Source organism: Trachypithecus francoisi, unplaced genomic scaffold (assembly GCF_009764315.1).
Source record: "Trachypithecus francoisi isolate TF-2019V2 unplaced genomic scaffold, Tfra_2.0 Lachesis_group4, whole genome shotgun sequence".
Lineage (NCBI taxonomy): Eukaryota > Metazoa > Chordata > Mammalia > Primates > Cercopithecidae > Trachypithecus > Trachypithecus francoisi.
Genome location: NW_022681469.1, coordinates 129,331,751 through 129,354,621, shown reverse-complemented (window position 1 = coordinate 129,354,621; position 22,871 = coordinate 129,331,751). Strand labels below are relative to the sequence as shown.

General features: G+C 36.4%; 1 protein-coding gene across 6 annotated transcripts in view; it reads right to left on the bottom strand.

Moving 5' to 3' along the window:
- NPSR1 (neuropeptide S receptor 1) overlaps positions 1 to 22,871 on the bottom strand; it is a 223,488-nt gene that overhangs the window by 63,879 nt on the left and 136,738 nt on the right. For 4 of the 6 annotated variants that reach the window (XM_033193520.1, XM_033193522.1, XM_033193521.1 and 1 more), the window contains exon 4: positions 3,794 to 3,887. The exons of the other annotated variants lie outside the window; for them this stretch is intronic. In XM_033193520.1, coding sequence (XP_033049411.1) covers positions 3,794 to 3,887 — 94 coding nt within the window. The remainder of the gene's footprint in view (positions 1 to 3,793; positions 3,888 to 22,871) is intronic. 6 annotated transcript variants of the gene reach the window in all.

Sequence of the window (22,871 nt, the reverse complement as noted above, 5' to 3'; positions counted from 1 at the left end):
TGTGTCTTGGGGTTGCTATTCTTGAGGATTATCTCTGTGGTGTTCTCTGTATTTCCTGAATTTGAATGTTGGCCTTGTTTGCTATGTTGGGGAAGTTCTCCTGGATGGTATCCTGAAGAGTGTTTTCCAACTTTATTCCATTCTCCTGATCACTTTCAGGTACACCAATCAGACATAGATTTAGTCTTTTCATATAGCCCCATATTTCTTGGAGGCTTTGTTTGTTTCTTTTTTCTCTTTTCTCTCTAACCTTGTCTTCTCACTTTATTTCATTAATTTGATCTTCAGTCACTGACAACCTTTCTTCCACTTGATTGAATCAGCTATTGAAGCTTGTGTATGCATCACAAAGTTCTCATGCCATGGTTTTCAGCTCCATCAGGTCATTGAAGGTCTTCTCTACACTGTTTATTCAGTTAGCCATTTGTCTCACCTTTTTTTGAAGGTTTTTAGCTTCCTTGTGATGGGTTTGAACATGCTCCTTTAGCTCGGAGAAGTTTGTTATTACCGACCTTCTGAAGCCTACTTCTGTCAACTCGTCAAAGTCATTCTCAGTCCAGCTTTGTTCCATTGCTGGTGAGGAGCTGCGATCCTTTGGAGAAGAGGCCCTCTGGTTTTCAGGATTTTCAGCTTTTCTATTCTGGTTTCTTCCCATCTTTGTGGTTTTGTCTACCTTTGGTCTTTGATGTTGGTGACCTACAGATGGGGTTTTGGTGTAGATGTCCTTTTGGTGTTGATGTTGGTGCTATTCCTTTCTGTTTGTTCGTTTTCCTTCTAACAGTCGGGTCCCTCAGCTGCAGGTCTGTCAGAGTTTGCTGGAGGTCCACTCCAGACCCTGTTTGCCTGGGTATCACCAGCAGAGGCTGTGAACAGCAAATATTGCAGAACAGCAAATATTGGTGCCTGATCCTTCCTCTGGAAGCTTCAACCCAGAGGGGCGCCTGCCTGTATGAGGTGTCTGTTGGCCCCTACTGGGAGGTGCTTCCCAGTTAGTCTACACAGGTGTTAGGGACCCACTTGAGGAGGCAGTCTGTCCTTTCTCAGAGCTCAAACAATGTGCTGGAAGAACCACTGCGCTCTTCAGAGCTGTCAGACAGAGACGTTTAAGTCTGCAGAAGCTGTCTGCTGCCTTTTGTTCAGCTATGTCCTGCCCACAGAGGTGGAGCCTATAGAGGTAGTAGGCCTTGCTGAACTGTGGTGGGCTCCACCCAGTTTGAGCTTCCTGGCTGCTTTGTTTGCCTACTCATACCTCAGCAATGGTGGACACCCCTCCCTCAGCCAGGCTGCTGCCTCGCAGTTTGATCTCAGATTGCTGTGCTAGGAGTGAGCAAGGAATCCATGGGCATGGGACCTACTGAGCCAGGCATGGGAGAGAATCTCCTTGTCTGCCAGTAGCTAAGTCCTTGGGAAAAGTGCAGTATTTAGCAGGAGTGTCTCGTTTTTCCAGGTGCAGTCTGTCCCGGCTTCCCTTGGCTAGGAAAGGGAAATCCCCCTACCGCTTGTGCTTCCCAGGTGAGGTGATGGCCTGCCCTGCTTTGGCTCACCCTCTGTGGGCTGCACCCACTGTCCAACCAGTCCCAGTGAGAAGAACCAGGCACCTCAGTTGGAAATGCAGAAATCACCTGTCTTCTGCATCGATCATGCTGGGAGCTGCAGACTGGAGCTGTTCCTATTCGACTGTCTTGGAACAGATCCCTAGCAAATCCTTAAGTATACAATTTAGTATTGTTACTCATATGTCTTATGCTGTACAGTAGGCATAACAAGCATGATCAAAATAAATTAATTTTAATTGCACACAACACATTGATCTTCATGTAAAAATTACTGCCTTGCATATAAGTTCCTGTGGTGGTCACACCACTGGTCTAACTCCCATAACTAGAAGTGAGGTCAGATGGCAAGTTTGGTGTGCATTTTTGCAAATAATTGTTTATTTTTCCTAGAGTTTTCTTTTGTGTGTTCTCTCTTTCTGCTCCTCTCTATCTTTCGGTATACAGTATCTAGCATTGTTTTGAGTTTTTGACTTAAAGTTATTCTGCGTGGATTTTTGTGCATGTTGTTTTTGTCACTCAGCATACAATGTGGTTATGTTCATGTTGATGTGTATTACTGTCCATGACTCTACCACTTCCACATTGAGAGGCAGGCTATATAGCATTTGAGGGCGCTGGAGCTAGACCCAAACTGTATGGATTCAAATCCTGCTCCTGCACTTACTAGCTGTGACCCTGGGCAAATTACTTTCACTCTTGGAACAAAAATTGCCTTACCTGTAAAATGCAGATAATAATAGAGCCCACCTCACAGAGATATTATGAATATTAAAATATTTAGTATGTATAAATCAGTTAGAATCATGAATGACATCTAGTATGCAATCAATAAACATAAGCTACTGAAACTTCTTCCGTAGACTAGTTAACCATTCCTCCACTGAGGCACACCAAGGTTAGCAATGAATTCCTGCTATTATAGGCAATGCCATGATATATATCACATATATATATATACATGCACACATGTGGGTGTTTCTCTAGAGCAGATACCAGGAAGTCATATCAAAGGGCTGCACATTTTATATTTCAATAAGATGTGTTTACTTATACCCCTGTCAATAGTAAATGAAATTACCCTTTTCACCCTACTTCTTGTAGATCCTTGTTGACGTTAATTATATTTATCCTAAAATTCTGCTACTTCTATTAAATTTGTTTCCCTAGATGCAAATTGCGTGGAATGAGATTTTAAATGTATTATCTGTTTTCTACAGTTTGGATTTTGTCGTTTTTTAAAATAACATTTGATTGCACCTCATTTTTGTGGTCAAGATTTTTTGTTAGGTTCTTTATCAGTTTTCAAAGTTATCTGGAGGAAGGGAGGACAGGTTGCTAAACACTCGCTTTGTATTTGCTTTCAGGGTGTACAGAGGAGAGTTGTCTCTGATTGTGGGTAGAGCAGTAGGCAGCTAGCCTTATGAATATGTACCCACCCTTCCTCTAGGGCGTTACTGCTCCCCAGGGCCCCACTCTGCCAGGGAAACTTGCTGTGATTAATTAAAATCCAGGGAAACTCGCTGTGATTAATCCTCTGTGTTGTACTTCAAAAATCACCTTGTCAGATGCCTCAGTTCCTCTCCTGCACTCCATATTTATGCAGTCTGTTCAGGAAGTGCTCTTAAGGCCTCCCATCCCACTTCAGCATCTCCTGGGAGTTTTGTGGGCTGTGTGGTCTCAGCCTTCCCCCGACCCATCTGCTTCCTTTTCCTAGGGATCCCTCACCATTTTTGGATCAAGGAGAGTTTCCTTTTTTGTTGTTGTTGTTTTTACCAATACGATGATCAATTAAAAATGTCTTTCTGATTATTTCTATGGTTTTGGATAAGGAGGACAAGGTGTTTGTTTCTGGAAAATGAGAAGTTAGTGTGGGAGAGTTTGTCTCTTTGGACAGGTATGCATGTCAACACTGCTCTAGAGGAAAAAGACGCAAGCAACAGCATCAAGGTAAATGGTCACAAAGTGGGTCAGTCACCCACCTTCCTTAGTGGCTCTGGGCTGTCCATGGGAACCGTCAGCATTTTTTCAGGCATCTAAGTTTTCTTTTATACATCTTTTTGGACAATCAGACCCATGAAATGAGGAAAGAGGTGGAAGAAGAAAATGAAGAGAGGAGAAGAAAGAGAAGGAAAGAGGAGGAAGATCACGATTACTAAGAGTAAAATATTAGTGAAAACAATCCTACCCTCACACAAGGACAATTCTTTATGAAAGAGCACCTGGTCAAGCCAGCTTACCTCCTTGAAGGAACTTCATGGGGTAGACGATGGCATGGTATCTGTCTATGCTGAGGGACACCAGGACGTAGGTAGAGGCGTAGAGCAGCACAACCTAAAGACAGAAATGAGAGGAAGCTCATGACTTCAAAGAGGTGAGGAAATGCACATCGTGGAAAGAATAGCACCTTGTGTTATATAGAAACCTGAGAGGTGCACCAAAGAAGGAGTGAATGTTGGGTTAGGAAGGGAAATAACTCTCTTATATGGACAAGAGAAAGGGAAATACTGGGTGGAAGAGGGCAGTTTCCCAGCAAAAACCCCACCTTCAAGCCTGGAAACCAGTGGTCCTAAATAAGAACAGGTATTCCTGTTTTTGTGCCCCAAAAGTTGCCTTTTGGCCAGCCACATGCCCCTATCCTGTACCCATATAAACCCCAAATCCCAGGCTCCAGGAGGAGATGAGCAGACGAATGGCAGAATGGCATGACAGAGAAGGAGAGAAGAGGAGGGTCTGAACACCAAGAGGAGTTCAGCTGGGGACAATCAGAGAGGAGATTGGCCCTGGATAGCCAAACTCCAGGGTAAGATCATCTTCCCACTCCATCCCCCTTCCAGCTCCCCATCCATCCCACTGAGAACCACCTCCGCCACTCAATAAAACTCCTGCATTCATCCTTCAAATCTGTATGTGACCTGACTCTTCCTGGACTATGGACAAGGACCTGAGTACCAAGAGGGTACTGAGCTGGTTACCACTTAAGCCATCTGCAGGCGGCAGCGTTAAAACAGCACTATAATACTGCAGCTTCAAGAGTCATAGGCACCCACCCCAGACACTACTGTGGGGCTGGAGTTCAAAACGCTTGCCCTGGCTCCTGCACCTACCCTTCTGTGTGCTTCCCCTCCTATAAGGAGTTTGAGCTTGAGACGGCCGAGCAGAGAGCCATAGCCTTGTCTCATGTCCTGTGATGGATGGACCAGGGAACTCTCTCTTTTCACCTCCACACCAGGAGGCAGATTTTGGTCCTTGGTGCTAGAATTTGTACTGCTGGCCATGATGAGTGAGAATGCTTCCAGTTCTTTCTTGCTCACTTATTCCCTTGGCCTCTTGGAAGCTCCATATTACAGGATCAGCCCTTGACATTTGCATGGTACATTTGTTTGTAATTGACTTTTAAAGCTAAACTGATTTTTTTCTGCCACAATTGACATTCCAGAATAATTAGAAACAAAAGTTCCGTTGCCTTTTATCAGTGGGAGTTGAGAGATGATAGAAGGGTTCCGGTTTTAGGGAGCCTATGTGTGGTATTGAATCATTTATCATCAACAGCACTGACACCATCAGAAAGCTCCCCTTTTTCATCCACTTCATTAGGCTTTGGGTCTCCTCTTCCTTCCCACTGTCTCTTTTATTAACTTTATCCACACCTTTTAATTATCTGTGTACAATCTTTTTTGCATAATTAGAAAAGAAAATTGGGATTTAAGAAGTTAATTTCTCTTATGTGAAGAGCATATTTAGAATGTGATTAAATGCAATATATTTGAAGGGATGATCAAGGTGGACATTTTTCAGGTAACTTGGAGCCTCATTTCTACCAAGAGTTTGGCTGTATCTCTGCTTTGTAACATTACGATCAAATCCAGAGGGAGTAGGAGAGTAACTTGTAGACTGAAGTCTAACGGAGAGCATTTACTTCACTTTCTTCTTGGCAATTACCTTTGTTCTGAATTCATGCCTTTTTGTTCTTTCTCTGGATCAGACAAATAACAATTAAGTACCTTGTTGTTCTTTATTGTTTGTTATTTCCACAATGCATCTGAGCATTAATGTTGTGAAAGGCACCATAGGGAGGAGGTTCTGAGGAATGATTAGAAATTCAAGGCTTATAAGAAAGAATGAGATAATGTGCTTTGCAGGGACATGGATGGACATGGATGGCGGGTGTTCAGCAGGAACAGAAAACAAAATACTGCATATTCTCACTTATAAGTGGAAGCTAAATGATGAGAACACATGATACATAGAGAGGAAAAACACACACTGGGGCCTATAGGAGGGTGTAGGGTGGGGGGAGGGAGAGGGTCAGGAAAAATGACTAATGAGTCTGAAGCTTAATACCTGGATGATGAAATAATCTGTACAGCAAACCCTCATGACACAAGTTTACCTGTGTAACAAACCTACACGTGCACCCCTGAACTTAAAATAAAAGTTAGAAAAAAGGTTAAAAAAAAATTGAAGGCTCCCCTGAAAACTATAAGAAAAAATTATTTATTGGGAAAAAGCGATAAATAGAGAAAGAGAAAAATGAATGACTAGGTTTAAGAAAAAAAAATGGATCATCTACTTAGACAAAACTGGGGTTTCTACCTGTGATCCATGAATTTAGAATTATTAAGGCTGGCTACAAACAGAAGAGGAGGTGGCATCAGAGAAGGATGAAAAAGAAAGCACACAATGGCAGAACCCTGTGGGGTGGAACATCATGGTGAGAAGGTTATAAAGATCTTGGGGCTCTGCGGCTGTCTTGAGGGAGGTGACAGGCACAGTTCAGAATCTGGAGCAAAAGGAAAAGCCACAAACAAGAGTGTCCAGAAGAGCAGTCAATGTTGATAAAAAGATGCCGACTTTGAGATACAATCAAAAGAGTATTTAATTTCAGAGATTAACCATCTTCAGGCATTTAAGGCAGGGTAAAAAAAATTGAAGGTTACCTAAAAGAAATGCATCTTAAATTATCATGCCTCTTTCCCACAAAACTTAATGCCAGAAAATAGTAAAACAACATGTTCAGAGTTTTGAAAAAAATTATGATCCAAGAACTTTGTAAATATAATTTCTGTGCCAAGGCACAGAACAATTTTCTCAGATATATAAGAAGGAAGAAAATATAACATTATATACTCTTCCTGGCATACTTCAGCTAATTGAGAATTGAATCAAAAATAAAAATTCACGAAGAGGAAAGAGCATAGAATAATAACAACTATGGTAAGCAATGAAGTTAGAAACACATGAAATGCTTACAAAATAGTTATAAATATGATTATGAAACATTTTAGGAAAAACTTAAGGGAGTTGAGTGAAGGGACAGAGTACAAAAGACATCATGTTCAATTTTGTTATGTATTTTGGGTATCTCTTGTTTTTTACCTTGATAGAGATATATTAAAGCTAAAAATTAAAGATAAGCTATGATAGGGTGAAATAAAAATGAAGAAATTTTAATTAGCTTCCTATGGTGGCTATAACAAATTACTACAAACTTGATGGCTTAAAACAACGTAAATTTATTCTTGCACAGCTCTGGAGACCAGAAGTCCAAAATCAGTTCTACTGAGCAAAAATAAAAGTTTGGCAAGGCCATGCTTCCTCCAGAGACTCTAGGGGAGAATCGGTCCCTTGCCTCTTCTGGCTTCAGGTGACTGCCAACAGTCTTTGGCTTGTGACCATATCAGCCCAAGCTCTGCCTTTTCCTCTTCTGTCTGTGTGTCACACACCCTTCTGCCTCCCTCTTATGATTGCATTTGCGACTCACTGGGATAAACCAGAATAATCTCCCAGTTTTAAGATCTTTAACTTAATTACATTTGCAAAGTTCCCTTTTCTTATATAAGGTAACATCACAGGTTCCAGGGATTAGGATATGGATTTTGTAGGGGGTGGGGAGGACTTTTTCCAAGCCTGTCACAAATGATAATCAAATAAAAAGAAAAAACAAGTAAATAGCAAAAACAAACAAACAAAAACCCCTTAATATAGAAAGACTAAACTGAGGTAACTGAAATAACACCAAACCAAAACATTATCTGTCACAATACATGTGAATGACTTAAGCTCTTTCATTAAGAAAAGAACTTGTTTTAAAACTTCCCTAAGATCCAATTCTATACTGTTTAAAAGAGAAAAATTTAAAACGACATCACTTAGATATCTAAGTGTGGAAATAGAGGGATGGCCAAAGGTATATCAAGCAAGTAAAAATTAAAGAAGGCATTCATTACAACACTGCTATTAGACAAATTAAATTCAAAGCAAACAGCATTTCATGTGATAAAGGATTGTTTATATTGATAAAAGATACAACACATGATGGCAATAGAATATTCACAAGCTTATATGTAACAAGTAACATAACACTAAATATATAATGAAACTGTTCAAAGTTTTACAGAAGAATAAACAAAAATATATAGAGAGAAAAAATAGACTTCATAACATAAGAATAATATACATCGTTGTAAAATATCTGGACATTTCAAAAATTGGCAATATACTAAACTACCAAGAAAACAAACCCTCTCAATAGCTCTAAAAGTAGGACTTACGCAAATCACATATTTAAAACAATGAGCAATGAAGCAGAAATGAGTAACATGCTTAAAAAAAAAAACCACTTGGAAATTTAAACACCCTCATAATTAACTCGAGTCAAGAAGGAAATCAAAGTACAATTATAGTCAATTCATAAATGTCAACAATGAAAACTCTACACATCAACAACATATGGGATACCATTCGGAGAACAGATGGCAGCTCGAGGACATATGTCTGAATTCTCACTACCCCACCCCTTAATTCTGACAGAAATGACCTAGGAAATATAAAACTAAAGAAAATCTTGCACAGAGAAGTGAGACTTAAATGCTGGAAACAGAGAAATTTTACTTAGAAAAATGCCAGATTGGATTTATATAAAGGAGGATCCCTGGACTGACTTTAAGAAAATAGACTTATTTTTCAGAACAATTTTATATTTACAAAAAATTGCAAAAAACACAGAGTTTCCCTATGACTCCCTCCCATCTATATACTTTTCCTTGTCATTAACATCTTGTAGTTCATTTGTTAAAACTGATGAACCAATATGGATATATTATTAACTAAAGTCCATTGTTTATATTAAGGTTCACTCTGTGTTGGACAGTTCTATGGGTTTTGAAAATTGCATAATATTATGTATCCACCATTATGTATCAGAAGAGTTTCACTGTCCTAAAAATCCATTCAGTTTCATTATATATTTAGTGTTATGTTACTTGTTACATATAAGTTTGTGAATATTCTATTGCCATCCTGTGTTGTATCTTTTATTTATTCATTTCTTTCCTCCTCCAAATCTCTGGCAACACTGGTTTCTTACTCTTCTATAGTTGTGCCTTTTTGAGAATGTAATACAGTTGAATCATTTAGTATGTAGCTTTTTCAGACTGGCTTCTTTCACTTAGCAATGGGCTTTTAAGGTTCCTCCATGTCTTTTCATGGCTGGATAGCGCATTTTGTTATATCACTGAATAATATCTCATTTGATGGATGTACCACAGTTTATCCATTCAGCTTTTGAGGAACATCTTGTTTGCTTCCAGTTTTTGATGATTATGAATAAAGCTGCTATAAACATTCTTGTGTGGACATAAGTTGTCAACTCAATTGAGTAAATACCTAGCCTTACAATTACTGGTTTGTATGGTAAGACCATGTTTAGTTCTGTGAGAAACTGCTAAATTATCTTCCAAAGTGACTGTACCATTTTGAATTCCCAGGAGCAATGAATGAAAGTTACTATTAATATTCATCCTCATCTTCCATTGGTATTTTCAGTTTTTTGAATTTTAGTGATTATCTAATAGATGTGTAGTGTTATCTCATTGTTTTAATTTGCAATTCCATAATGGCATATGATTTTGAACTTCTTTCTCTATATTTACTTGCCATCTTCTTGGTGAAGTGTTTATTCAGATCTTTTGCCCATTTTTAAAATCAGTTGTTTGTTTTCTTATTGTTGAGTTTTAAGAGTTCTTTGTACATATTTAGATACAAATCCTTTATGAAATATATCTTCTGCAGATATTTTCTCCCATTCTGAGGGTTGGCTTTTCATTCTCTTAAACAGTGTCCTTTGCAAAATTTAAAATTTTCATAACGTCCAACATTTCAATCATTCTTCATGGATTATGTTCCTGGTATTGTATCTAAAAATTCATTGACAAATGCTAGTTCCCTTAAGTCTTCTCCTATATTATCTTCTAGTAGTTTTATATAATAGTATTGAGCATTATATTATATCTATAATCTAAACTGAGTTGGTTTTTGTGAAAGGCATAAGGTCTATGTGAAGTTCTTTTTTTTTTTTTTTTTTCATGTGGATATTCAGCTACTCTTTCAAGTAAGACAACCATTCTTCAAAAGGCAGCCTCTCAATGCCTTTGTTCCTTCATCAAAGACTAGTTGACTCTCTTTTTGTATGTCTGTTTCTGGGCTCTCTGTTCTGCTTCATTGAGCTACTTGTCAATTCTTTTACCAATACCATGTTGTATTGATTATGAAGCTTTATAGTAAGTCTTAAAATCAGGTAGTGTTGGTTGTTCAAATTTGCTCTTTTTCTTTATTATTGCATTGGTTTTTATGTGTCTTTTGCCTTTCCATATGATTTTAGAGTTTGTCTATATCCATAAAGTATCTTGTTGGGACTTTGATTGGAATTGTATTGAATTTATAGATTATGTTGGGCAGAATAAACATCTTAACAATATTAAGTCTTCCTATTCATGAACATGGAACATCTCTTCATTTATTTAGATATTTGCTTTTTTCCATCAGTTTTGTAGTCTTCTTCAATAGATCTTGTATATATTTTGTTAGATTTACACCTCAGTTTCATTTTTTGGTGTTCATATACATGGTATTGTGTTTTCAATTTCAATCTCAACTTGGTAATTGCTGGAAAAAACAACTGACTTTTGTATGTCAACCTTCTATTCTGCAATGTTGCCATTTTTGCCTACTAGGTCCAGAAGTTTCTTTTTTTTTTTTTGTCTATTCTTTCAGATTTTGACATAGACAATTACGAATTTATTAACAAAGACATTTTTATTTCACCTTTTCCGATGTATAAACTTTTTATTTCCTTTTCTTGTCCTGTTACATTATCTAAGACATCTAGTTCAGTGTTGAATGAGAGTGGCGAGAGAGGACATCTTAAGCTTTTTCCCAGTCTTAGGACAAAAGCACCTAATTTCTCGCCATTAAATATGAGGTTAACTATACGGTTTTTGGAGATGCTGTTAATCAAGTTGAGGCAGTTTCTCTCTATTTCCAATTTGCTCAGTTTTTATTATAAATGGATGTTTAATTTTGTTAAATGCTTTTCCTGTGTCCATTGATGGAAAAATCACATAATTTTCCTTCTTTATCTTGTTTGTGTGATAGATTACATTAATTGATTTTTAAATATTTAACCAGATTTTCATGCCTGGAATAAATCTCGCTTGGCCATGGACTATAATTCTTTCTATACATGATTATACCTTTAAACAAAAATTTAAGTTGCTAATATTTGTTGAGAATTTTTGCATTTATGTTCATGAGGGATATGTTCTGTAGCTTTCCTTTCTTTTAATGTCATTGGTTTTAGAATTAGGGCAATTTTGGCCTCATGGAACAAGTCAGCAAGTATATGAGTTAGGAACGGTTCGCTTTTCGTCTGTTTTCTAGAGAAGACTGCAGATAATTATTATCATTTTTTTCCTAAATTATTGAAAGAATTCAGTAATGAACCCATCTGGGCCTGGTGTTTTCTTTTGTGGAAGATTATTAATTATTAATTCAGTTTCTTTAGTATGTATAGACCTATTAAAATTATTTCTCTTTATGTGAGTTTTGGCAGATTGTGCTTTTCAAGGAATAGGTTCATTTCATCTAAGCTATCAAATTTGTGGACATAGAGTTGTTTATAATATTTATTTATCATTCTTTTAATGTCCACAGAATCAGTAGTGATGACCCCTCTTTCATTTCTGATGTTAGTAATTCATGGCTTCCCTCTTGTTTTCTTGATTTTCCTGGCTAGAAATTTATCAATTTTATTATCTTTTAAAAGTGACAACTTTTGGTTTCATTGATTTTCAGTACTGAATTCCTGTTTTAAATTTAATAATTATTTTTTTCTGATTTTAATTAATTTTTAAATTGAAAAACAAAATAGTATACGTTTATGGAGTATAACATGATGTGTTAATATATGTATACATGTGGAATGGCTCAGTTAAGCTAATTAACATATTCATTACCTCACAAAATTATTCTGCAGAGAAAATTTAAAATCTACTTCAGGCTGGGCACAGTGGCTCACGCCTGTAATGCCAGAACTTTGGGAGGCTGAGGCAGGCATATCACGAGGTCAGGAGATCGAGACCATCCTGGCTAACACGATGAAACCCCGTCTCTACTAAAAATACAAAAAAACTAGCCGGGCGAGGTGGCGGGCGCCTGTAGTCCCAGCTACTCGGAGGCTGAGGCGGGAGAATGGCGTAAACCCGGGAGGCGGAGCTTGCAGTGAACTGAGATGGCACCACTGCACTCCAGCCTGGGCGACAGAGCCAGACTCCGTCTCAAAAACAAAACTACTTCACTTTAATAATTTATGCTCTCATTTTTATCATTTCTTCTATTCTGCTTGCTTTAGGCTTACATTTCTTTCTCTAGTTTCCTAAGGCATAAGATTAGATTATTAATATCACATATTTTTTCTTTTCTGATACATCCATTCAGTGTTACAAATTTCCCTTAAAGAACTGCTTTCACTGCATCCTACAAAATATGATGTTATGTTTTCATTTATTTCAAAATATTTCTTGAGATATCTTCTTCAATTCACGTGTTACTTAGAAGTGTGTTGTTCAATCTCCAAACAGTTTGAAAATTTTCAGCTATCCTTCTGTTACTGATTTTTAGTTCTATTTTGTATGGTCTGAGAGCATATTTTGTGTAATTTCTATTTTTTTTTACATTGTTAAAATGTGTTTTATGGCCCATATGCAGTTTTGCTTGATGGAAATCCCATATAAGTTTGACAAGAAGGTATATTCTGCTATTACTGGATGAAGTATTCTATACATGCCAATTAGATCCATTTCATTAATAGTTCAGTTCATTTTAACTGATGGTTATTTAGCTGAATTGTATTTCTCTTTGCATTCACCCCACCCCTCTACTTTTTTTTTTTTTTTTTTTTTTTGAGACAGAGTCTCACTCTGTCACCCAGGCTGGAGTGCAGTGGTGTGATCTCGGATCGCTGCAACCTTCACCTTCCGGGTTCAAGCAGTTCTCCTGCCTCAGCCTCCCAAATAGCTGGGATTACAGGTGTGTGCCACCACGTCTGGCCTATTTTTGTATTTTTAGTAGACACAGGGTTTCACCATGTTGGCCAGGCTGGTCACGAACTTCAGACCTCAAGTGATCCGCCTGACTCGGCCTCCCAAAATTCTGGGATTACAAGCATGGGCCACAACACCTGGGCGTCATCTCTTTTAATATTGTCATTCAGTTCACTTATCCATAAGTATGATTACCAGTGCATTATTGCTATTTTTGTGTTGAGCAGCTGTTTACAGATCAATTAAGAGTAAGAAAAATAGCTTTTGTTTTTCCTTCATTTATTCCTTCTCGATTGCTCTTCCTTTCTCTATATTGATTTGTGTTTGTTATTTTATCATTTTCCCCTTTATCTGAAGAACTTCTTTTAGCATTTTTTGTAAGAAAAGTTTACTTATGAGAAATTTCCTGTTTTTGTATGTCTGAGAAAGTTTTTATTTCTTCTTCACTTTTGAAGAATAATTTCACTTGATAGAGAATTCTAGGTCGGGGGGATTTTTATTCTTTTCGCACTTTAAATATTTTATTATACTATCTTCTTACTTGCCTGATTTCTGATAAGTCAGAGGAAATTCTTACTATTGTTTATTTATAGGTAAGTTTCCCCCTCAACTTCTGTCAGGATTTTATCTATCTTTGTTTTTGGTTTTCTGCAGTTTGAATATAATATGCCTAGAGGTACATTTTTTGTGACACTTATTTTGCTTGGTGTTCTCTGAGCTTCCTGGATCTGTGGATTGGTGTTTGCCATTAATTTTGAAAATTTTTCATCTGTTATTGCTTCAAATACTTCTGCTCTTTTCTTTTTTGGTATTTCTGTTATGTGTGTCTGCTACACTTTGTGTAATTGTCCCACAGTTCCTGGGAATTCTATTACATTTCTAAAAGTACATTTTATTAGAACACTTTTAGGTTAATAATGTAATTGAGCAGAAGGCACAGATTTCCCATAAACCCCCTTTGTGTATGCCCCCCATATACACCATCACACTTCCACGCAAGAGTGGTATGTTTGTTATAGTGGATGAACCTACATTGATACATCATTATCACCCAAAGTTCATAGTTTACATTAGGATTCACTCTTGGTGTTATACATCGTATTTTGATAAATGTATAGACATGTGTCCACTGTTATAGTATCTTACAGAGTAGTTCTACTGCCCCTTGTTCCCCCTGTGTGCTCTGCCTCCCTCTCCCCAACCCCTGCCAACCACTAATGTTTTCACTTTCTCCAGAGTTTTGCCTTTTCCAGAATGTCATAAAGTTGGAATCTACAGTATGTAGCTTCTCAGACTGTCACTTTTACTTACTAATATGCATTTAAGGTTCTTCCATGTCTTTGCATGAGGCATGTAAACTTTAAAGAAGCTTAACAGCTCATTTCTTTTTAGCATCGAACAGTATTTCATTGTATGGTTGTACCACAGCTTATTTCTCCATTTACCTACCAAAGGACATCTTGGTTGCTTCCAAGTTTGGAAAACATGAATAAACATGCTATAAACGTTTGTTTGCAGGTTTTTGTGGGAATGTATGTTTTCAACTTATTTGGGCAAATACCAAGGAGCACAATTGTTGGAATGCATGGTAAGACTATAATTTTGGAATAAACCACTAAACTGTTGCTGGAGTGGCTGTGCTATTTTGTATTCCCACTAGCAATGAGTGAAAGTTCCTGTTGCTTCACATTCTCAATAGCATTTTGTGTTGTTAATGTTTTAGATTTTGATTATTACAATAAATGTGCAGTGCTATATCATTGTTGTTTTAGTTTGCAATTCCCTAATAACAAAGATGTTCACAAGTATATGAGCATCTTTTCATTTACTTATTTGACTTTTGTATAATTTTTTGGTGAGTTGTCTGTCCTTTTGTCCATTTTAAAACCAGATTGTTCATTTGCCTATTGTTGTGCTTTAACAGCTCTTCTGTATATTTTGAATAACAATCTTTTATCAGATATGCGTTTTGCAAGTGTGTTCTCTTTAGTCTGTGGTTTGCTTCTCATTCGCCTTTTGCAGAGCAGAAATTTTTAATTTTAATTTTAATAAATTACAGCTTATCAGTTCTTTTTTTCATGGATTATGCCTTTGGTGTTGTATCTAAAAAGTCATCACCATACTCAAGGTCATGTAGGTTTTCTTTTGTGTTCGTTTTTGTCATAGATACAAGATCTGTGTTTAGATTTATTATTATGCGTGTGGATATCTTCTTCTTTCAGCACCATTTGTTAAAATTATGACCTTTTATCCGTTGTATTTTCCTTTTTTGTAAATATCAGTAGACTATATTTATGCCCGTCTATTTCTGGGCTTGCTATTCTGTTTCATTGACCTGTTTGTTCTTTCACTAATAACACACTGTCTTAATTACTGTAGCTTTATAGTAAATGTTGACTTTGGGAAGTATCAGTCCTTCAAATTTGTTCTTCACCTTCAATATTATGCTGACCATTCTGCATCTTTTGTCTTTCATGTAAAGTTTAGAATCAGTTTGTTGATATCCACAAAATAACTTGCTGGGTTACTGACCGGGACTGTGTTGAATCTATAGAGTAAGTTGAGAAGATCTGACATCTTAACAATATTGAATCTTCCTATGTATACATGGAATAACTCTTCATTTAGTTTTTCTTCAATTACTTTCATTCAAGTTTTGTAGTTTTCCTTGTATAGATCTTGTGCATATTTTATTAAGTTTATACCTAATTGTTTCATTTTGGTGGGTACTAATGCAGTAATATTGTTTTTAATATCAAATTATACTTGTTTATTGCTGTTATATAGGAAAGCAATGAACTTTTATATATTAACATATTCTGTAATCTTGCTTTAATTGCCTATTAGTTCTGGGAGAGTTTTTTTGGTCAACTATTTTGGATTTTCTACATAGACAATCATGTTATCTGCAACATTTTATTTCTCTCCTCCAGTTAGTATATCTTTTATTTCCTTTATTGTCTCATTGCACTAGCTAGGACTTACTGTACAATGTTGAAAAGGAATGTGAGAGGGAAATCCTTGTTTTGTTCCTGATCTTAGGAAGAAAGCTCATAGTTTCTCACTATTAAATATGATGTCACATGAAGGCTCTTTAGTAGATGTTATTTTTCAAGTTGAGGAAGTTACTTTCTATTCCTAGTTTACTGATTTTTTTTTAAATCATGAATATCTGTTGTATTTTGTTAAACACTTTTAAAAAATCTGTTGATATAATCTTGTGACTTTTCTTCTTTAGCCTTTGATATAATGGGTTACATTAACTGATATCCAATATTGAACTAGTCTTACTTTTTTGGGATAAGCCTTACTTGTTTGTGGTGTATAATTCTTTTTTCTTTTTTTAAGAAATAGGGTCTCACTCTGTCACCCAGGCTGGAGTGCAGTGGCACAATCATAGCTCACTGTAGCCTCTAACCCCGGGCTCCTTCTGCCTCAATCTCCCAAGTAGCTGTGAGTACAGGTATGCGCCACCATGCTTGGCTAATTTTTGTATTTATTGTGGTTACAGGGTCTTGCTATGTTGCCCAGGCTTATCTCATAATTATTTCTGTACAATTATTTTTATAAATTGTTGGATTAACTTGCTAATATTTGTTGAGAAATTTTGCATCTATATTCATCAGATATATTGATGTGTGTTTTTTTCTTGCAATATTTTTGTCTGGTTTTGGTATTAGTATAATGCTGACCTAATACAATGAATTAGAAAATATTGCCTCTGCTTCTATATTCTCGATACAATTGTAGAGACTTTGTGTAGTTTTTTTTTTCCTAAATGTTTGGTAGAATACTCCAGTGAACCCATCTGGGTTTGATGCTTTCTGTTTTGGAAGTTTATTCAATAATTAATTCCTTTATATAATTAACAGTGTTTAGATTGCCTGTTTCTCCCTGTATGAGTTATAGTAGACTATATCTTTCAAGGAATTGGTCCATCTTAACTAGGTTATAAAATCCGTGAGCATAAGATTGTTCATAATACTCCTTTCTTAACTTTTCTAAAATCTTATTTTATTTTTAATTGAGCCATAATAATTGTGCATATTTATGTGGTACAATATGATGTTTTGATACATGTGTATATTATGTAATGCTCAAATCAGGGTAGTTAGAATATCCATCATCTTAAACATTTATCATTTCTGTGTGGTGAGAACATTTAAAATACTCTCTTCTAGTTATTTTGAAATATATAATACACTATTGTTATTTATATTCACCCTGATGTGCAATAAAACACTAGAACCTATTCCTCTATTTAACTTTAACATTGTACTCGTTGACCAGTGTTCTCCCATACCCTCTTTCACTTACCCTCACCAGCTTCTGGTAACCACCATTCTACTCTCAGCTCGTATGAGATCAACTTTTTAAGATTCCGCATATAAGTGAATTCATGCAGTAGTGTTCTTTCTGTGCTTAGCTTATTTCACTTAACACAATGTTTTCCAGGTTCATGGAACCTGGAAAGTGTTTCTATGCTGTCACAGATGAAACACTTTCTTTCTTTTTTTATGAATGAATAGTATTGCATATTATGTATATACCACAATTTTAAAATTCATTCATCCATTGATAGACACAGGTTGCTGCCATATCTTGGCTGTTATGAATAGTGCTGCAATAAACACAGGACAGCAGATGTCTCTTTGACATACTGATTTCATTACTTTTGGGTTTATACCCATTAGTGGGATTGCTGGATCATATGGCAGTTCAATTTTTAATTTTTCCAGGAACTTCCATGCTGTTTTTATAGTGACTTTCTAGTTTACATTCCCATCAACAATATGTAAGGGTTTCCTTTCTCCACATCCTTTCCAATACTTGTTATCATTTGTCTTTCTGCAGTAGACATTCTAACTAGAGTGAGGTGGCATCTTACTGTGGTTTTGTTTTGTATTTCCCTGATGACTAGGGATGTTAAGCATATTTTCATATACATGTTGCCCATTTGTATGTCTTCTTTTGTATATATATATTTTGAGAAATGTCTATTCAGGTCATTTGCTCATTTTTTTGGATTGGGTTTATTTTTTATTTTTTGCTATTGAGTTGTTTGAGTTTCTCATATATTCTGGATATTAACTCCTCATCAGATGCTTAGTTTGCCAATATATTCTCCCATTCTATAAACTGTATCTTTACTCAGTTGATAGTTCTTTTGCTGTGCAGAAGATTTGTAGTTTCCTGCAATCTCATTTGTATATTTTTGCTTTTATTGCCTGTGCTTTATTTTTCCTAGATGGGGTCTCACTATGCTGCTCAGGCTGGTCTTGAACTCCTGAACTCAAGCAATCCTCTCACTTGAGCCTCCCATGTAGCTAGAACTACTAGCCCATGCCAATATGCCTGGTTATTTATTTTTATTTTTACTTTTTGTAGAGACGGGGTCTTGCTATGTTTCCCAAACTGGTCTCAAACTCCTGGTCTCAAGTGATCCTTCTGCTTTGACTTCCCAAGGTGCTGGTATTAAAAGCATGAGCCACTGCACACAGCCTATGTTTTTGTTTGTTTGTTTGTTTTGAGACAGGGTCTCTCTCTGTTGCCCAAGCTGGAGTGTAATGGTACTGTCATGGCTCACTGTAGCCTTGACAAGCCCTGGGTTCAAGCAATCCTACCACCTCAGCCTCCTGAGTAACTGGGACTATAGACACACACCCATCATGCCTAGCTAATATATATACACACACACATATATACACACACACATACATGTGTATATGTACACACATACACATATATATGTATTTTTTTTTTTTTTTTTTGTAGAGATTGGGTTTTGCCATGTTTCCCTGGCTGGTCTTGAACACCTGGGCTCAAGCCATTCACCAGCCTCAACCTCCCAAAGTACTAGGATTACATGTGTGAGCCACCATGCCTGGTACATTTTTTTTTTTTTTTTTTTTTTTGAGATGGAGTCTCCCTCTGTCACCCAGGTTGGAGTGCAGTGGCACGATCTCGGCTTACTGCAAGCTTCACCTCCCGGGTTCACGCCATTCTCCTGCCTCAGCCTCCTGAGTAGCTGGAACTACAGGCGCCCACCACCGCGCCCGGCTAGTTTTTTGTATTTTTAGTAGAGACGGGCTTTCACCGTGGTCTCGATCTCCTGAGCTCGTGATCTGCCTGCCTCGGCCTCCCAAACTGCTGGGATTACAGGCGTGAGCCACCGCGGTCAGCCGCCTGGTACTATTGTTTAAATTGAGTTCTAGATGTTTCTAACATATTTTGGATATTAACTCTTTATCATATGTATGGTTTGTAAATATTTACTCCCATTCCATAGGTCACCTTTCATTTGACTCATTGTTTTCCTTATTGCACGGGAGATATTTAGTTTAATGTTGTCCCACTTGGCCGGGCGCGGTGGCTCAAGCCTGTAATCCCAGCACTTTGGGAGGCCGAGACGGGTGGATCACGAGGTCAGGAGATCAAGACCATCCTGGCTAATACGGTGAAACCCAGTCTCTACTAAAAACTACAAAAAATTAGCCGGGCGACGAGGCGGGCGCCTGTAGTCCCAGCTACCCGGGAGGCTGAGGCAGGAGAATGGCGTAAACCCGGGAGGCGGAGCTTGCAGTGAGCTGAGATCCGGCCACTGCACTCCAGCCTGGGCAACAGAGCGAGACTCCGCCTCAAAAAAAAAAAAAAAAAAAAAAAAATGTTGTCCCACTTGTCTATTTGTGGTTTTGTTTCTTGAGTTTTTGGTGTCTTATCCAAAAAAATCACTGCCAAGAGAAATGTCAAAGAACATTTCCCCTGTTTTTAATCTAGCAATTTTATAGTTTAAGGTCTTACATATAAGTCTTTAATCCGTTTTGAGTTTATTTTTTTCTGTATTATATAAGTTAAGGGTTAAATTTCACTCTTTTCATGTAGATGTCCAGTTTTCCAACACCTTGTTGAGGAGACCATCCTTTCCCCATTGTTTGTTTTTGGCACCACTGTTGAAGATCAGTGGACCATACATATATGGATTTATTTCTGGCTTCTTTATTCTGTTTCGTCCGCCTGTATGCCTGTCTTCATGCCAGTACAACACTGTTTCGTGTACTGTAGCTTCACAATATATTTTGTAAGCAGGAAGTGGGATGTCTTGAGCTTTGTTCTTTCTCAAATGGACAGTTCTGGGACTTTTGTGATTTAATTTGAATTTTTGAATTTTTTTCAATTTCTGTCAAACATGTTGGGATTTTGGTAGGGAATGCATTGAATCTGGAGATAGCTTTGATTTATAGACACTTTAAAAGTATTAAGTCTGTATATTTATGAAAACAGGATGCTTTTCCAATTTTTGTCTTGTTTAATTTCTTTCATCAATGTATTTAATTTTTTATGTATAAGTCTATCACCTCCTTAGTTAACTTCATTTCTAGGTATTTTATTCTTTTTGGAGTTACTGTAAATAGATTCTAATTTTTTTGGATAGTTCATTGTTAGTGTATAGCAACATTACTGACTTTGTATGTTTATTTTGTATCCTGCAATTATAGCAAAGTCATTTGTTAGTTTTCATGGTTTTTTGGTGGTGTTTAGTGTTTTGTGTGTGTGTATATATATATATATATATATAAAATATTATATATATATATATAATATTTTATATATATATATATGTATGTAAGATCAGGTCATCTTCAAATAGAAAGTTTAAGTTTGTCCTTTCTGATGTGAATGCCTTTCTTTTTCTTTTCTTTCTTTTTCTTACCTTACTTCTCTGGCTAGAACTTCCAGTACTATGTTGGATAGAAGTTGCGATAGTGAGCATTCTTATCTTGTTCCTGATCTTAGAAGAAAAACTTTTAGTTTATCCCTGTTGACTGTGATGTCAGCAGTGGACTTGTCATACATGGTCTTGATTTGTTGAAGTACTTCTCTTCTGTACCTAATTTGTTGAGCATTTTTACTACAAAAAGATGTTGAATTTTGACATGATCTTTTTCTACATCTATTGAGATGATCATATGCCTTTTATCCTTCATTTTGTTCATATAGTATGTCACATTTATTAATTTGTGTATGTGAAACTATCGTTGCATTCCAGGAATAAATTACACTTAATTATGGTGAATAATACTTTAAATGTGCTATTGCAATATGTTCATTAGTATTTTGTTGAGGATTTTTAAACCTATGTTCATCAGGGTTATTGCCCTGTAATTTTCTCATAGTATCTTGTCTGAGTTTGTTATATCAGAGTAATGCTGACCTTATAAAATGAGTATGGAAGTAAACACTTGTTTTCACTTTTTTGGGGAAAGACTTTGAGAAAGATTGCTATTAGTTCTTCTCTAAGTGTTTGGTAGAATTTTGCAGTGAAGCCATCTGATCCTGGTCTTTTCTTGGAATGGAAATATTTTATTACTGATTAAACCTCCTTAGTGTTGGTTTTTTCAGATTTTCTATTCCTTCGATACTCAAAGTCTTGGTAGTTTTTGTGTGTCTGGGAACTTACCCATTTCTTCTAGGTTATCTATTTTTTTTTTTTTTTTTTTGCTCACTGCAAACTCCGCCTCCTGGGTTCAAGTGATTCTCCTGCCTCAGCCTCCCGAGTAGTTGGGATTACAGGTGCCCACCACCACGCCCAGCTAATTTTTGTGTCTTTAGTAGAGACGAGGTTTCTCCATGTTGGTCAGGCTGGTGTCGAACTCCTGACCTCAGGTGATCTGCCTGCCTCGGCCTCCCAAAGTGCTGGCATTACAGGCATGAGCCACTAGGCCTGGCTGACATTTAATTTTTCATATCACCTCTTATGATGCTTTTTGTTTCTGTGGTATCATTTGTAACGTCTCTGCTTTCATTTCTAATTTTGAGTTTTCTTCTTCTTCCTAGTTATTCTAGCTAAAGGTTTGAAACTAACTCTTCATTGATCTTTTCTTTGTTTTTCTAGTCTCCATTTGTTTTCTTTCTTCTCTAATTGTTATTATTTATGTGCTTTTACTAAAGGACTTACTTCATTCTTCTTCTAGTTACTTAAGTTGTAACATTAGGTTATTTATTTTAAATATTTTGTTTGATGTAGGTATTTATTGTTATAAACTCCCCGCTTAGATCTGCTTTTGTTGCATCCCATAAGCTTCATTAGGATGTGTTTTCATTTTCATTTATCTTAAGATATTTAAAAATTTTGCTTTTAATTTCTTCTTTGACCCATTGATTGTTTAGGAGTATGTTGTTTAATTTTCATGTTTGTAACATTTTTGAAATTCCTTCTATTATTGATTACTAGTTTCATATCACTGTTTTTGAAAAAAAGTAATTTATATATTTCAATCTTAATTTTGTTGTGACGTGTTTTGTGGTTTACTCTATGATTATCCTGCAGAATGTTCCTTGGGTGCTTCAAAAGATTATATATTCTGCTGCCACTAGGTGAAATGTTCCATATGTGTCTATTAGGTCCATTTGGTCTGAAGTGTAGTTTAAGTCCAATGGTTCTTTACTGATTATCTGTCTAGATAATCTGTCTATTATTAAAAGTGGGATTTTGAAGACGTATGATTTTATTGCTGTCTATTTCTCTCTTCAGGTCCATTAATATTTGCTTTATATATTTAGGTGATCCAATGTAGGGTCCATGTATATTTACAATTGTTATTTCTTCCTGATGAAATAATCCCTTTACTGTTATACAATGACCTTATTTGCCACATTTTACAATTTTTTACTTAAAATCTATTCTATGTGATGTAAGTGTAGCAATCCCTCATCTATTTTGGTTTCCACTTGCATGAAATATCTTTTTCCATCTGTTTACTTTCAATTATATGTGCCCTAAATTGCCATTTTGATAATTGTATTCTGGCTATCATGTATTTTTTTTTTTTTTCTGTCTTCTACTCTTTCTGCTTTGTGCATTTTTTCCCTTTCTTCTATTTTTTCTGTCTTCTGTGATTGATGCTTTTCTCTAGTGGTATGCTTTGATTTCTTACTT